The 17663-nt window shown below is 36.1% G+C and overlaps 1 protein-coding gene and 1 long non-coding RNA gene across 3 annotated transcripts in view; one reads left to right on the forward strand and one right to left on the reverse strand.

Moving 5' to 3' along the window:
- The first annotated feature begins 3281 nt into the window (after positions 1 to 3281).
- The window catches only part of LOC125680666 (uncharacterized), a 29061-nt gene continuing 14679 nt past the window's right edge, over positions 3282 to 17663 (forward strand). Inside the window, exons 1-29 of the mRNA XM_048920365.2 lie at positions 3282 to 3947; positions 4215 to 4304; positions 5284 to 5360; positions 5481 to 5654; positions 5861 to 6004; positions 6104 to 6217; positions 6359 to 6619; positions 6741 to 6864; positions 6942 to 7128; positions 7241 to 7381; positions 7485 to 7839; positions 7925 to 8228; positions 8333 to 8456; positions 8529 to 8735; positions 8833 to 9045; positions 9133 to 9401; positions 9500 to 9650; positions 9882 to 10100; positions 10219 to 10372; positions 10481 to 10737; positions 10840 to 10866; positions 10952 to 11149; positions 14046 to 14181; positions 14272 to 14309; positions 14427 to 14568; positions 16425 to 16648; positions 16741 to 16902; positions 17033 to 17225; positions 17338 to 17583. Coding sequence (XP_048776322.2) covers positions 3799 to 3947; positions 4215 to 4304; positions 5284 to 5360; positions 5481 to 5654; positions 5861 to 6004; positions 6104 to 6217; positions 6359 to 6619; positions 6741 to 6864; positions 6942 to 7128; positions 7241 to 7381; positions 7485 to 7839; positions 7925 to 8228; positions 8333 to 8456; positions 8529 to 8735; positions 8833 to 9045; positions 9133 to 9401; positions 9500 to 9650; positions 9882 to 10100; positions 10219 to 10372; positions 10481 to 10737; positions 10840 to 10866; positions 10952 to 11149; positions 14046 to 14181; positions 14272 to 14309; positions 14427 to 14568; positions 16425 to 16648; positions 16741 to 16902; positions 17033 to 17225; positions 17338 to 17583 — 5080 coding nt within the window. The 5' untranslated portion in view covers positions 3282 to 3798. The remainder of the gene's footprint in view (positions 3948 to 4214; positions 4305 to 5283; positions 5361 to 5480; positions 5655 to 5860; positions 6005 to 6103; positions 6218 to 6358; positions 6620 to 6740; positions 6865 to 6941; positions 7129 to 7240; positions 7382 to 7484; positions 7840 to 7924; positions 8229 to 8332; positions 8457 to 8528; positions 8736 to 8832; positions 9046 to 9132; positions 9402 to 9499; positions 9651 to 9881; positions 10101 to 10218; positions 10373 to 10480; positions 10738 to 10839; positions 10867 to 10951; positions 11150 to 14045; positions 14182 to 14271; positions 14310 to 14426; positions 14569 to 16424; positions 16649 to 16740; positions 16903 to 17032; positions 17226 to 17337; positions 17584 to 17663) is intronic.
- On the reverse strand, positions 5645 to 15642 carry LOC125680668 (uncharacterized). 2 transcript variants are annotated; one of them, XR_008800265.1, is made up of 5 exons: positions 15311 to 15642; positions 14463 to 14619; positions 8799 to 9673; positions 8556 to 8721; positions 5645 to 6206 (listed from the first exon to the last, which is right to left on the reverse strand). It is a non-coding gene; the product is annotated as an uncharacterized LOC125680668 (long non-coding RNA). The 2 variants fall into 2 exon arrangements; XR_008800264.1 differs by having other exon boundaries at positions 13479 to 14619.

Genomic DNA, 17663 nt, shown 5'->3' on the forward strand with positions numbered 1-17663 from the left:
AAAATCCTGAAGAACGGATTTCCTCCCATGTGAACACCCCCGTTATAATTCCAACCCTGCTTAATGCCATATGCCACTAATTTTCACAAACGAATGGTCAAATTTTATAGGGTTAACCTAAACCCTGAATTCAACTGAAGATTATTTAAATGTTTATACAGAATGGAGCCCAAATAAACTTACAGAATTGAATCTCTTTTGACTGCTCAGTGAATTACCTGTAATGGTGAATTTGTTATATTGCCACCCCGCTTTATTACCCAAATTGGTCTTGAACAAAAGCTGGCAATATATCGAGGGAGCATTGTATGTATGGTCTCTATCGACACTTTCTCGTCTGAATAGGAGTGAGGACTTTTAAGGAGGTATTCTACTTCGTCATAATGGCTGACGTCCTTTTAAAACATGAATGAAAATATAAATACCAGCAATATTTGTCTATTCCTTTCAAACATCATCGCCTAGCTGAGTAGCTCAGTAGGTTAGCATGTCGACTGATAAAAGAGAAAAAAAAGCATGTCGACTACTGAACTATAGGTAGCGGGTTCGAGTCCAGCAGGGGTTATGAAAACTTTTCCCCATTGCTTTCTACTAAAACTGCATTTTTTGACTAAATAAAGTGGATTTGAAAGTTTTCAGTTGTACATACCCTCCACTTTTCATCCATATTAAATTTCTCTGGTGTAGCATAGTTTCTCAATAAGAAACATAATATATATATATATATATATATATATATATATATATATATATATATATATATATATTATATCTCCAAAGTGTCGGATCTAATAATAGATACGAAGTCAAATTGATAAGGATATAAAAAGCACTAAAAATGACCAACGACACGAACAACAGTGAATTGTCTTTCGGGACGATGGAATATTTACATAGAAAAGAAAACTAAATAGAAAAAAGAAATTACATTACAACTAAACTACAAAAGCTGATAACAAACAAAACGTCTACATATTAAAATTATTGAGTGTAATATGTGACAATAGAAAAGTCTGTTCTGATCGAGCGTCAAGCCTGAACTGAACTAATCAGCCCTACGCTGGATCAAGTCTGTTCATAGACAGTTCTAAAACTAAAATTCTCTTGCTTATCTAGACCCAGGAATTCTTCTTCTTATTTTTTTTTTTTTTTTTAATTTTGAACAGGGTCTTGTGTATAACAATCATCATCTTATGGGTTTTTTTTTAAAAAAAGAAGAAGAAATTTTTCGAATCTTGTAATGATATATCAAAATTCATTCAGACATCTCAAGTCTTTGCCGTTATTTACTAGTATCTAACATTTGAAATAGTAAAGGTGGGAAGAAGTTAATGGGTTTTTTCAAATTAAAAATTTCGAATTTAAATAAACGGGAAAATTAAATTACTTTTATTTATATAATGCATCTATTTTATTTTACAGATATTCTAATTGTATATCTTTAAGTCGAATTTTTACGAAAAATCCTAATGATATTGACCATCGTTAAAGTCTTTTGGGAAGCATATTGTATTTACTATATGCAATTCAAAGTTTTCAGCGTGTAAACCCAACTTCAACATCTTAAAAAAATCGTTTATTTTATGAATATCGTAATATCAATGAGCGCATATCTATTTCAAACTATAACAATCTAACAATGTTCACATATATGTTTCTTTTTTGTAACTTTTTAAAATAACATGCACCTCTTTATAGCAATAATAACAAATTCCGTGGATTTGCTTCATTCTATATTTATTCAAAAGCTTCTACATAAGAAGAAAACATTTCTTGCTGTGACCTTCAACTCGACATTTAGATACATTGACGACGTTTTATCTATCAACAATGATCATTTTCTTTCATATGTCGATTCGATATATCCCAGTGAACTCAAAATAAAACTGGACACTACAGAGTCTTTCACATCTGCTTCGTATTTGGATATTCTATTGAAAATTGTTGCTAACTGCAAACTAACAATGAAATCCGGAAACAGGAGCGGTTTTTCCACGGAAGGAGAAACTTTATACTGACTTTGTACATAGGGAGAAATTCAATGCTGGGGCGCTTTTTCCCCCATATGGAGGAAAATCTATCCCGGGCCCGTTTTTCCGGGGGGAAAGTCTATGCTACAACACCGGACCATTCGATATCTGACATATTGAACAGTTTTCTACTTATAACTAACTTTCGAGATCTGTGTCATCACATTACATGTTCAACCAAGATAAAAACATTTTTGTGTTTATCCATGTGTTTGTACAATAGCTGTGTTGATAAATTATTACAAAAAGTCGTAACAGTGACTTCTATAATCAAGGAAAAAATTAAGAACATCGAAAATATCAGATGGATATCGTATTTTAAAATTAATCGATGTGTCAGATCGTTGGTCTTGAGGGGGTGTGTCCTTCGTTGAATGAGATGTATATCACCTCATAAAATGATAAATATGGGCCTAGACAAAACTATTAAATTTATAACTAACACTGAACACCTAGACAATTTTATGCTGATCATGTTGAAAACCAATCGCAACTTCTCGGCTAGCCGGAAAGTCCCGAGAATGTGCGATTGTTCGGCTCCTCGCTTCATTCTGGAAATTTCCATAAGGCTGATTCAAGACTAAAATCATGGAATGAAGAAATGATCAGGCAGTTCTTGTTCATTCAACAATTATAAAAACGTATTTCTTCTGTAAGTCAAGCATTGATAAACAACGGATTTACTTCATATCGTATTATCTATATTGTCATTAAAAAAGAAAAAAGAGAACTGGCTTTGGTCCGCCATTTTGGCTATGAAGCGTGTCCGCCACTATACTCTCAGTTTTTGCTATTTCAGCGTAGTTGATCGAAAACAAAAGTAGGTTTTTAATTCATTTTACGATATTTACTAATCAAGTAAGATTCTGTTATAGCTTACGGACTTCACCTCACATATGAAACAATATTAAAGGTGCAAGCAGTAACTCTGAAGCAAGCGTTTCTGTTTTATTGGCGAAATTTATTAATCTATAAGTATAGATGTTCGTTATGTGCGTTAACATAATGTTGTCTATGTGTTGTGAGAGCAGATTTCTTTTGATTTTTAAATTAGACTTCAGTGTCTACAGAATGCTTGGTAAACTTCGGTATAAGTTGTCTAAAAGTTGTAATGTGACATGTGCCTGTAAGTCTTACATCATAATGAAATAGTGCACGTCTACTTATTCAGACACAAACGCTATCATACATTCGATCCAGGAATCCCGCAGAGTTTTAAATGGTCATTGCTTAACACCTTAACACCAAAAATGAGGACCATACGTCACGGCACGTGCTGTGCACTGACACAAAGCCAGGTAATGGACCGTGAGGATGATACACGACGATCAAATTAATGGATTCCCAAAGAAATACAAACGGATAGTCGGATACGAAATTGATATATTAAGGAAAACTCTACAAGAAAAAGGATCAATACAATGTTTCATTTTTATTCAAATGGACAGAACATACATACAGCAAACATATTTAGACATACAATATTTCTAGTTGCGTCAAACACTTGATCCATAATAAGAAATGTATATAATACCCCATAACACACACTGGAGATAACGCAGGATACAGTATGAAATTTAAATGTTTCAACAAAGTAGATTTTCGATAAGAAGGACTGAAGCGTGACAAAGTGTATTTAAAGTAGATGACAGATAATTGGTAAACAATTAAACCTTAATTAAACCTGACATCGTAGATCCCTACAATCATGTCGACACGGACGAGGACGAGAACCCCAGTGTTGGAATTTTAGTGTCATGTCTCCAGTATGGGAATACACTTGACCATCTGTATATTTTTAGTTGTTCTATCTTTCATTGGGCACGTGACCACTCTTACAATAGAACCGGAGTGCCTACCGTACGATCCCCCGGGGTCAAGCAGTGTGTTCCTTGATGCCAATGTTGAACCTCCAGGGTAAGGATTGGAATTGTTTTGATATACTAGTTACCAATTTATATAACATGTATGTGGCAGTAGTGTGGTAGTATCATTACGTCCTCAACATTATGGTTGTGAGACAATTTGCCGCTTGCCTTTTATGAATTGGCAACTATAAAAACTCTCCACCATAATTTTTTTTAGTTTTATTTATCTCTAAAAATGTTTCATTTCTTTGAAAGTAAATGCTGATTTAAACATTATTTAGTGTTTGATACGATTAAATGCCCTTGGTGTTTCCAGTATAAACGTGTGTTCAGTGAATTACACTAGGACTAAAACGGAGGACCAACCATGCCCTGGAGTACCTGCCTCAAACTGTCCTATCGAAGTGTGAGTACGATTGTCACAAAATTAACACATGGTTAAGGTTAGCATGACTGTGATAGGTCCTATGACAGAGCCCTATAATGTGTTCATTTGCATAAAATTGTAGTGTAATATTACACTAGTTACACAGAATTGTAGTGTAATATTACACTAGTTACACAGAATTGTAGTGTAATATTACACTAGTTACACAGAATTGTAGTGTAATATTACACTAGTTACACAGAATTGTAGTGTAATATTACACTAGTTACACAGAATTGTAGCGTAATATTACACTAGTTAAATAGAATTGTAGTGTAATATTACACTAGTTACACAGAATTGTAGTGTAATATTACACTAGTTACACAGAATTGTAGTGTAATATTACACTAGTTACACAGAATTGTAGTGTAATATTACACTAGTTACACAGAATTGTAGTGTAATATTACACTAGTTACACAGAATTGTAGCGTAATATTACACTAGTTAAATAGAATTGTAGTGTAATATTACACTAGTTACACAGAATTTTAGTGTAATATTACACTAGTTACACAGAATTGTAGTGTAATATTACACTAGTTACACAGAATTGTAGTGTAGTATTACACTAGTTACACAGAATTGTAGTGTAATATTACACTAGTTACACAGAATTGTAGTGTAATATTACACTAGTTACACAGAATTGTAGTGTAATATTACACTAGTTACACAGAATTGTAGTGTAATATTACACTAGTTACACAGAATTATAGTTTAACATTACACTAGTTACACATAATTGTAGTGTAATATTACACTAGTTAAATAGAATTGTAGTGTAATATTACTCTAGTTAAATAGAATTGCTTGTTGTGTAAGTACATTTTAAACAAAACTTAGGTTTATACATTTACTACCTGCCCATAACTTACTCTTTTTATTGTTCTGATATAACAAAGTTTAAACTGTCCAACACACGTTTTGATACGTTTTTTTTTTAAAATCATAGAACTGTGATCTGCCCCAGCTATAAATGTTGTAACGGATATTCCACAAAATCTGATGCAGATACGAGTTGTCCGGCTGGTAGGTATCACAAACCTTATAATGAAAATCACAATTCTGTCGGTTCAAACAAAATTCACATCTAAATTAAATGCATGTAGTGATATCGACCATTGATTAAAACTCATATGACCGTTGTAGCTATTTGTGACAATCAAATCACGGAGACAGGTGCTTGTCAGAATACGGCAGATGGTGGGCGTTCCCAGCTTATTCTAGGGACTACCGTCACTACAAGTAGTGGGCAGTGTAACGAGCCAGAAGTGTGTTCCAGTTGTGGCTCCGGATTTTACGCGGATGGTCCAAAGTGCAAAAGTGAGAAGCGCTATCAAATATAGAAATATCTGTACAGTACTAAAGCATACATTTTCTTCATTTTCATATGTGGTATATATCGAAGACAATTTTTCATGGAGGAGTACCTTAAACTTATGTTAAATGTTTAGAATCATACCCTATATATACAATCAATGAGAGGAATTTGTTCAGATCGTCATACAGTAATTTGATATTTCTTACAGTTTGTGCCGAGATAACAAAATGCGAGCATACGGAGTGTTCGAATGGAACCTATGCCAAATGTGTTCAGTGTGAGGGTACGGTTGTTAATCAAGTGTACGGCAGAGCGCTGACCCCGGCTGCCGACGATGGCCAGTCATGTCAAGGTGAGATGAATGTTTTGTTTGATTGGTTCGTATTGGGAAGGGGTATCAATGTGATTGTCATGGATATCTACATTTAATTACAACTGTCCCCCTTTTCAGTGGCCTGTTCCTGGAGAAGCGACAGTACGAGGTGCTATCCCGGAACCTGTAAAGATGAACTTGCCACCAACTGTAATTGCTCTACCGGTTTCGATGGGACACACTGTGAAAAAAGTAAGAAGAAAGTAATGATTGAGAGTGAATATTGAAAAATTTGAACATTTCAACGATGGAAAGCTTGATGATTAAGTATCCCTTTTGATTAACCATCTTGGATCAGGGTAAAGGGTATATTCTAATTGGTTCTATTTTTAGTTACTGAATCTGTCACTGTGACCTATAATGAAGCTCTGTTAGAGTTTGGAGTCATTACCAGCAAAAATCCAACTGACCCAAACAATATCACTCAACCACAACCAAAGATCTGGGTTAATGAACTACAGTTCAACACCTTAAAGGCCAAGTTCATAGCAGCTTGGACTCAGAGGGAACCGCCACCCGACATCACAAATCATTACGTCACAGACTTTAAAGTTGGTCTCGTGGAAGGCTCCATGGATTATGAACTTACACAGGGTCTGTGATAACATGTTAAAGATATCATTGATAGACATATAAGTATGAAACAATAGTTGGCTACACGTTCATAACACTGAATGTTCCGCATCTTCAAATGACAGTTTCTATGTATTTTCAGCAATTGGTGTCGTTACATCAGGAACAAAAACTTGTGGTGATCTTTCTCTCCTCGCCCCAAAGACGTCTGCATATACATGTGAATTGGACTTCACATTTGCCAGCCTATTTAGCCACAACGACACGTATGTTTATGAAAATATCGTTCGATTATGAAAGATGCTTTGAAGTGCAGTTGATAAAATTTCCATGTGTTTGATAGGTTGAAGTGGGCCTACCGCATAAAGAATGGTGGTTATGTGAAAGTTATGAACAAGGAAACGTCGGCTGAAGAAACGTTTTACTACGAAGGTCAGGAATCTACAGCCAGCTACATGTACCACTTTGACACGGTCAAACCCTCATCCAGTAGCGATGAACCGTTGGTAGCACCTGATATAACAGACTCGGTGGGTACTGAAGCATTCATAGACTGTATATACTGAAGATAATTCGTCTCTCATTTCCTATGATTTGTCTTGCAATATCTGTTATCTTTGAAAACTATCTTATCAATCCTAGTCTTCAATAACAATCTCCTGGAGCAACTGGACGGATGACTTGTCTGGACTCTCTCAATTTGATTACGAGCTTACAGACATCGGTTACGGAACAACAAGCTTGGTGAAAACGGAATCTAATATTACTGCTGACACAGAATCGGTAAGTTTGACGTTGATTTAATATGGCTTGGTGTATTAATTAACTGTTGTTTCAGTGAATTACGGTACGATAAGTATATCGCACGACATGCTTATGATTTCAGACGACTTTCACTGCTCCTGCAGATGGACTTTACCAAGTAATATTAACATGTCACGATTTGGCAGGAAATTACAAATCTGCTCGGCGAATATTTTTGTTCGATAGCTCTTCTATAGTAGAAATACCTCCAGGACACAAAATCTCTGATACCGTGTCTACAACAAATACTTCGAACACGTGGGTCGTAACCTCTGTTACATCTCTCAGTGTGGAATGGGATGGACATTTCATAAATTCGCGCCATAAAAACAACCAATGGCTGAATGGAGCGGCAGCGTACGGGGGAATTGATACAACTTCTAAATACGATGATATTACTGGAAAGATAACCATGAATAGCATTGACAATGAAGATGGTAAGTAGCAGTATCAATCTTAAAAAAGTTTAGCATTTCCTCATGATGACGTTGATCTACAGAATGTATCTTATATCTATTATAGGGATAATTAACTTTAGAGTTAAGCTTGCAATAAACAGCGACGAAACGACAATAACACAGGAAGTTGCCGAGTACTCGGTTTTCAACATTCACAAGCAGCTGGAAACATTCACAGGGTTAAGTTGGAGTGACGGGGACCGCATGGAAATCACGATAACCGCTTTCGATATAATGAATGTAACGAAAGAAGATCAGGTGACATTATACAAAGATACAACGCCACCTCAAATCACTGATCTGTGGTTGACCAAGGAAGATGAGCTTGATGTTGCCGTGTTTGGATTTACTGATTTTAATAAAATGACGTAATTGTTATCGCATTTTTTACTATCGTGGTACTTTTTTTTATCCTTACTTAATTATGACGTCTGAAGAGATCAGAGTTTTAGATTTTCACCTATACTTGTAGTATAGAATGGTCTGCAGAGGACCCACACAGCGGAATTGACAGTATGGCCTGGAGGATTTACGACACAGATGACAATACCTTGCAACATGGGATAGAAAACGTACCTCCCCAAGGAGATTCTCAGGTAGGATAATGAACATGCCCAAATCTTTGTTATCGATATAAGTTGAGTAAACATTGACATATTTCATTCTAGAACATGACTGACTGTAATAACAAGTACCAGAATGCCTCACGTGGAGTAAACTGTTACTGCACAACATTTGTCGGCTGCTTTCACAAACATTTTGTCGTCACGCCTACTGTACCTAGCAACGGTCTTCGGGGTGTCCATGATGCAGATTATTTCATAGAGGTGGTGGCTACCAACAAGGCTCAGCTACAAACTACTGAACGGAAAAGAGTTAGTACAAGTTAGCAACCTGTTTCAATGAATGAATGCATGAAATTTGTGGAGAAACAATACCTCAATGTTTTCTGTCCTTTATTCTTGGTAATAGATCAGTATTGATACATCTCCACCTCATGCTGGGTTTGTTATGGACGGTTCTGTTGGTCAGAAAGAGGTTGATTATCAACAAGGGATGACACTCCAAGCTCATTGGTCGGGGTTCTTTGACAGAGAAAGCGGTGTCCGTTTCTACCAGTATGGATTTTCCACGGAATGTCTGACGTCAGCAAACTTTTCCCTGACTTCCAACAGTAGCACAACAGTAACGATATTCATAATTTCCTCACTGAATCTTATCAATTCTCACTATACCTACCATGGTTAGGGAAATCTTTGCTTTCAATTTCAGGTTAAAACCACAACATCTACTGACGCAAGCATAACGATGACATCGGAAAATACGTATCATATAACAGTTGTTGCATATAACGCAGCATTTCAAGCCTCTGAACCGGCGTGTTCTGACGGTGTTACGATAGACTCAAGCGAGTCTTCTATCAAGGAATTGTCGATCAGTAACTCCAGAATTAAAGGCGGTCTAGTGCAGAATTCTGGGGAAATTTGGATTGTTTCTGAGGAAAGAACCAGGAAGAAAATTTACAATACCACAAGCTGCAGGTATTAATGCAATTTCAAATTCCATATCACTCAAGTTTGTGTTTAGAATGAGGTTACTCTTAGACAGTTTCTTGAGAGAAGTGATTTATTTTTAAAAGCTCTAAAGCCACGGCTATTGCAAGCCTGGATTTGATTCCTATTGAGAGAGATGCGGATGGGAACACTGTGGAAGTTGACGGTGAGGAGGTCTGTGCCAGTGCATCAAGTGCCCCTTCAGAATTAACCCCAGTTCTCTCCAGTGCCACATCGGTAAGAATTACGAGTACTTCATTCTAAAAAGAAAGAATTGATGTAAATTTGCACCAGCTTTATGTATCGTTGTTCAGATTTTTATTATGGGAGAAATATTTTTACGTACTTAGAAGTGTTGAAGAATTTTGCAATTAATAAAATATTCAATTTATGTGGTATGAGTAATTGCGTAGTGATCGTATTGTTAAATATTTTGACTATGACGTAAAATTTGATAACAATTTAAAGTATCAACTTGAATGGCGTGAAAATGCTGGAAAAGGTGGGGTGTACAATTATGAGATTGGGATAGACTCAACACCAAACAGCGTCAGTCCTTCCATCCTACCGTTCACTTCTACAGAACACAACCCAAACTTCCAGATCTCGGCAAATACTCTTCCTGTCGGTACAGTCTTTTACTTCACCATAAAAACGATCACCAAGGCAAATAAAGAAAGTATTCAGGTATGGAACATCCATATCATATGTCAAGATACTATATAATGTATCATCGAAGATTTCACAAAAGCTAGGAACATTCGTTATCATCAACGAACTCAAGTACGCAAATTTGTTTTTGTAGAGCGTGAAATGCATTTTGGATACCACAGCACCAAGTTTTACCGGCCAAGTATCGGTTTCAATAACGAACAATAACGAATTTATGGTTGCATCATGGCCAACAGCATTCACCGACTCAGAAGATCCATTTTCACTAGATGTAGAATTTGCAATCGGTGAGAATTATAATATATATATTTCTATGATGTAGATTTTTTGTGATATCAATAGATCACGTACGTGTATGTGTAATCATTTCCTTGCTGTGTGGAATTTGGCTACAGGCTCAGAGATGTATGGAACACAGATTCAGAAATTCAGTCCCCTGCAGACGGGAGGAACCTGTGCTTCTCTGTCCCCTGCTGTCTGTACAGGTGTGGCTCTGGGGTCTCTAGACTGGGATTTGCACTCTTTCCATGTCTATTATGTTACCGTGAAGGCTACGAACAGAGCAATGCTATATACATTGGCTGTGTCTACACCATATACACATGGTATACAAAAACCTACGGCTGGTATAGTCATAGAAATCGCATCAGCAGTAAGTAAATTCGTACAAAATAAACTATATCAATGAAATACGCTTTCCATACTAGCTGTATGTAAATTCTTATCTTTTCGTGTTTTCTTCTCTTTTCTGTAGAACATCACATCGTACGTTCCAGTGATGGTGAGGGTATTTTTCTCAACTTAACATTTATATGTATTAACAAAAAGTGATTTCTTAGATTGTCATGATTATATATTAATTTTAGGATATAGAAGACATAGATTTTCAACACGAAACAGACAGGATCTCAGCGCGTTGGAGTGGATTTTACCATCCACATTCCAACATTTCTTATACGCTGTCCATCGGTACAACAAAAGGCGGAAATAATGTGGTGAATGCTCGAAATGTCGGGAGAAATACAACAGATACAATTACTGGAATCACATTAACCAATTTACAGGTAAGGAAAATGACATAGAACAGATGCAGAAAAATGATATAGTTAAGAGACTTTCTCAACATATTAACAAAATAATTTTCTCTCTGTGTTGACGATACAAGAAATTTGGTTTTCTTGTTAACTCGTGTGAATCGAAGGATCAAGTTAGCTTTTCTTATGGAAGTTTGTCTGCCGTCGTTGTTGTACATTTTCATGTTCTCTAAACCACTGGACCAAATTCAATCAAACTTGGCCCAAAGTATTCCAGTTTTTTCAAATGAAGAACCACGTCCACAGAGGTGGGAGGGGTTAATTTTTTCACAAAGATGAACATAGGGTGAGTATCATTTCCCCCCAAGAACCACAGCACTAGAAATTTCAATATTTACAAGAAAAGCTTTGTTATGATATATCTTAGATTCAACTTTCTTCAAATCGTGACCCCCAGTCCAATAATGGGATCACATACAATACAATACTAAGACTTATATAGCGACCTAATCAATTAAAAATCTCTAAAGCGCTTTACATAGAAAGCATGTCCTACATAAAAAAAATGATCACATGAGGGTTACATAGTTCTATATAAGATTATAATGGGAAAACATGTTAAAATCGTTTTGTTCCAGAACTACTTAGCCAATTTGAATCAAATTTAAATCTAAATATCCTTTCGTTAGATAATTCAAGTTTCAAATGAAGGATCACACCTCTTTTCGAGGAAAATAATTGTAAAATAGTATACATATGACGGTTTCTTTTGAAAATCCCTTCTAGAACCATTTCAATCAAACTTGGAACAAAGGATTTCTGGGTAAAGAGAATTGGTGCGAGTTCAAATGAAGTACCACACCCCTTTTCAAGGAGAGATGATAGGAAAAATTAGTGATGTCCATTTTCAGAAAAAGGAGTCAATTTCAATCAAACTTAGCATAAAGTATCAATGGGTACACAGGAGAAAAATTATTCAAACGAAATCCTCTCCTTTTTCAGGCAACGAAATTAAGGGGAAATACTCGCTAAATGCGAGTTAAAAATTGAAATTGCGAGTAAAAAATCACAAGTGATCGCAACTTTTTGCGAGTGAAGAAAAAACGATCTTTTCCCGGATTTCCTCGGTTTATTGGCTGTACTTTGAAGTTTACAATAATTTTGTCTTGTGCATAGAAACGTTTTACAGAATCAATATACAAGTATTGAAAAAGTAAACGTGGATCGAATAAAGAACTAAGACCAAGATTATCTCAGTCAGTGATGTCGAAGACGGCCTACTTCAAGCACACTTCGGGCGTCTCAGTGACGTCTGATTTAAATAGCAAGCATGTTGATCTCGTCCGTGTCTACATGAAACAACACATGACAGTGTGTCACCGCTTCACGCGGTGTCCTTCTGTATTCTATAGTCAAAGACTTCCGAGTTCGCGGGGTTTTCTTTTCAACTAGAATTTTTTAGATGAAATTTCCAAAAGTTTTGAACATATAGTTTGAATTGGCGCAAACAGTCTTCAAGATTTCAATCCACATGATGTTGTAAATAGGTGGTAGATCTCTGGACAGCGAGTACGCCGCACAAGTGTACCCTATGACCCTCACCATGCACCATGTATGTTGTATGATAATTCATTAGATTTTAAATGAAATAATTCGCAATCTTATTTTTATTTTTGCACTTTAAAGGAGATTTTTAAAGATTTTCCCTATATTTTGATAAAGAGACATGCTTGTTTTATTAAATGCATGTAAAACAGCAATCAATTGAAAAATGCTAGTAAAAGCTCAATTTTGCTAGTTGGAAAATAATCCACTAGCTAAAATTTGCTAGTAGTGAAAAAGTTAATTTCGATCCCTGCCTTTTTGAAATACATGTAGATGATAGCAATGTGATAAAAATATGATATCATCGACCATGAAATGGACCTATTGTGAATCTCATCTGATTTAAAAGGGCAAAACTGTGTGTACATATCTGTTAATTAATCCGTTAAAGAATGAAAATGTTACTAATAAGATCATATAATGCTAGTATATGCACTACCTTCACACTGAGACCGTCTCTCTGTATACAGATATCATTTTGTACCATTCTTTCTGACTTCGATCAAAAATGTTTCTGTAAAGGATCTCAGCTAATAAATGACTTTAATACTGTAGTGTTCTCTGATGTTCGACATTATTTACCGACCATAACATCTTATACTTGCTCATAGGATCGACACAATCTAATTTCAGCCCAATTTGGATATCTGTAATATGGTATTGTTTTTAGATTGGTTACAAAAAGTATTCATTTATTTGTATACTTTTTGTAACCAATCTAAAAACAATACCAAGTATTCATTTATTTGTGTACCGTAGGGATCCGGGTTAGAATAGGTCCTCATTACTCCTTGCTTGTCGTAAAAGGCGACTAAATGGGGCGGTCCTTCGGATGAGACCGCAAAAAACGAGGTACCATGCCACAGCAGGTGTGTCACGATAAATATCCCTCCCTGCTCAAAGGCCATAAGCGCCGAGCATAGCCCTAAATGTTGCAGCCCCCTTCACTGGCAATGGTGACGTCTCCATATGAGTGAAATATTCTCGAGAGGGACGTTAAACAACATTCAATCAATCAATCAATCAATCATTTATTTGCTATCGTGAATGCAAACAACTAGGTATCTACGTTGCTGAAAATGTGTTTATCTTTTTTCATGATTTTAAGCGTCCTCCACCTTTTTCTTCCTTTTATCTCCTGTTAGATTTGAAGTCAATCCTTCACTTTATTGCTTTCATTCAGAGGTGATATATGCCATGCGGCATTATCTTACGTTTTTTGGCAAATTTCAAGAGAATTAGTATGGCTTGAAAGGGTTATAACCAAAAGCCTCGGTAAATGGCAAGATAAAAACAGTCCGTCTTTGATTTTTCTGCTCAGACATACTACGTGAGTATAACAGCCTCCACGGCGTACCAAGACGTGACCGTGACGTCGGATGGAGTGACAGTTGTACTGGAAAATACAGCGTTAACCACCATCACTGTCTATGATGGGTCCAACTGTACCATGGCTGGTAAGCTATAGATGACAAATCAGTGGAATTGTGAACGCATCAGTGGTTCGTTGCAATAGATTTACCGGTATGAAATATTTCTTGTTTCAGTCGACAACAATGTGACTGTGTTCACTCATCACGATATGGTAAGTTGAGATGTATCTATTAACACAAACAATCTGGAACATTGATATTCAAAGTCCTATTTCAGTGTGATTACCGATATCTGCATGTTTAGATACATGTATATAATGTAATTTTAGGACAATCGTAAACGATGTCAGGAGGACATTGATTACCAGGCGTCTGTGACAACTCTGTCTGCTTACTGGGAAATCCCGAGTTCTCAAGCTCACTATCTCACCGACGTCTTTATTAGAGTGGAAGTCAAAGATCACTCCGGAGGTTGTACATATCCACGCTGATACTGAAAATGCTTTTGATTCCTCTCAGCTTCTTCAATAAAATATTACCATAATTAATTGTAATAGATTATGTGGAACATCGAAATTTTGATTTACAACATTGATAACTATTAACAACTTTTCTCTATGGCGAAAAAATAATTGTTAATAATCATGAATGTTATCGGTAGAACTGTTGGAATGAAATTACAGATTGATATCATTAGTTTAACGCATTTTCAAAACAAAGTCAAGAATGATAAGAATATATAGATGAATATTTATCTCATACGTGTGGTGTATATTGAAAGTGAGATAAAGCATTAGCTTTATCACACGCCCGTTTGATAAAGCACTTCCGGTCCGAACTACTTTTGACACTGTCCCCGCTTGGATGACATATTTTCTGTGTTTATGCATATCCATGCATGAAATAAAGCGTAAAACTTATTATTCTGTATTTATTTAGAATTTGTGTTATAGCAAAACTAAAATGATGTTGCCCCACTGACATATAATGCAAGTTACCGGCCACAAAAATGCCAACTCGGTCTGTAACTACTCAAAAATTACGATCAGAAAACAAAAATATGTAAACACTATTATCATCGACAAGGAATCGACCGCCTATTGGACAAGCCTAATCGAAAGTACATCGACATGCTGCGGTACCAAGTATTCATCAGCACAGTCTCATTTTTTGGAGCATATTAAATGTAACAAATCTCAACATCTTTACTTACTAGGCTAGGCCTATTTAAAGTGCCTCAGGATTTCCTCTCGCCCTCAGATCCAAAGAAACTACGTAAACAAAATCCAAATGCACAAACACTTTTACTTTTCATTGTAAACTGTTGAACATTCTAATAACGCTGCATTAAAATATTACTTTCATTGATCGTTATTAGGCCTACATATGTTTATTTCAAAATGAGGATGACATCAAACTTTTATCAGAAGGTCAAGCCCACGTCAAAAAATAAATACTCGGTCAATAGTTGTTACTTTGTTGGAATGGCAAAACCATTATTAATTATAAACTATAATCCCTTCTAAAACAATTTTCATCCATGGTTTCTTTTATAAACATGCCCTTTTGTATTGTATATTAATGGTTTATAAGCGCACTATTTTTTCCCGAGTAAGGTCGACAGATTAAGCACGACGTCTAAGCCACGCATTCAAAACAAATTCAATAAGATTTTTGTACCATACTGGGGATAATCTCAAACTTAAGTGAAAAGAAAACGCATACGGATGTATATTTAATTGCTGTTATAAAATTTAGAAATTCATTTCAAAATTAAGGATAATCTCCCTCATGCATAGCTCTTATCCTTGGACGAATTTGGCTCCACTTTTTTGGCACGCTGTTTTTGACTATATTTAGCTCTAAAACTTCATAGTTATTTCGGATTTCAAACATTTCGGTTGAGCATCACTGAAGAGACATTATTTGTCGAAATGCGCATCTGGTGCATCAAAATTGGTACCGTATAAGTTTTACATGAGATAAATAGAACATCTATAATTGCGTGTTTTGATATTTGGTTTATCCAACTCGTTGATATGAGGTATTTATTCGCTCGGCAAGCCTCGCATAAAATACACCATATCAACTCGTTGGATAAAATACGCAATATAGATATCCTCTATAAAATAACTGGATTTGCTTTTAAAGCTAAATGATATCTTTTGAACAAATCGTATACACTTACCACTGAGTAGATAAGTGGACACTATATTTTTTTTAAATATATCATATTGGAAACGTTCAAACGGCATAGAATAACATTCTCCGTTAAATAATTAGACAAAAGACATTGATTTCACATAAATGTATACTATGCTACCTAGGCACGTGGAGCGGAGTGACAGAGTGGATGTACCTAGTGACTAACCACCATCACACCTTTAGGAACCTGAACCTCTCCCCTGGGCGAACTTACAGATCTTCTGTCAAATTTTGTGCCAGGCTCCTCTGTTTCGTTCCCATTAATAGCGATGGCGTTACAGTATTGGCCAATAATCCAGTAACAGGAGGTTTAACCCTTAACCACCAGACTTCTGGAACTGAGACGGTAGGAAGAAAACTGCTTTTGACTTTCAGGATTCACTTGAAATGATTTGTAATCATTCCGATATTTATGAAGCGTATACATATTGTTGGTAGGTGTCCGTTGAATTAGACCAGTTTTACGATCCCGACGTAATCTCTCCATCTGACAAATATGCTGCTGTGGATAAATATGAATATGCCATCTCAGACAACTCCACAAACGGAAATGTACACACAAGATGGACGACAATCACAGCATCTCCATCTGCGCAGAAGGTACGCTTATTTCCATACAGATAATGTTGGTTTTAAAGGAGCACTCCTATGATAACCCACAAATGAAATAATTTTTTTACCCTCAAGAAACGCTTAGCAATTCTTCTGCACCAACTTTTCATATCTTCAGATATCATTCACAGTCCCATTGAATGGTACGATGGACTTCAGTAAGTGTCGGAATCTTGTTGTCAGAGGCTATAACAAGGCAGGCCTCTACAACACCGTGTCCGCCGGCATTAAAGACTGCGCCCAATTCAATCCCATTCTAATTGTTCCCAATGTCATCGTTGACGCTGTTGGAACCCCAGATCCTTCAGATGGTAATGTAGAATAACTACCCTATTTGCTACTATATAATATCCAATCCATGTTAATGTAAATAAAGTTGTGAATGCAATTTGCTCAAGTTTACAACATAAACATTATTCACAGATACGAAAGGTCTTGGAGTAAACTTAGCCGAGAATGCTGTTTGGACAGCTGCGGATGCTGATTACACTCCCTTCAGGACAATATTATCCGCTGTTTGGCACTCTGGAAGATATTCTTCGTACAAGTGGGCCGTCATAGAGAACAAGTCTCCGGAATCTGTAACGTACAACAGACAGAATAGCCCACTGTTACTGAGAGATCCATGTACTCACACAGATGTCGTTCACTCCAAATGTGGGACTACGAGTAAGTGAAGAACATGCATCTAAGTACCCATTTTTCTTAACTGAAAATCGTATACTATCATTCCCGTTCTAACGAGATAC

Source organism: Ostrea edulis, chromosome 2 (assembly GCF_947568905.1).
Source record: "Ostrea edulis chromosome 2, xbOstEdul1.1, whole genome shotgun sequence".
NCBI classification, from domain to species: Eukaryota; Metazoa; Mollusca; class Bivalvia; order Ostreida; family Ostreidae; genus Ostrea; species Ostrea edulis.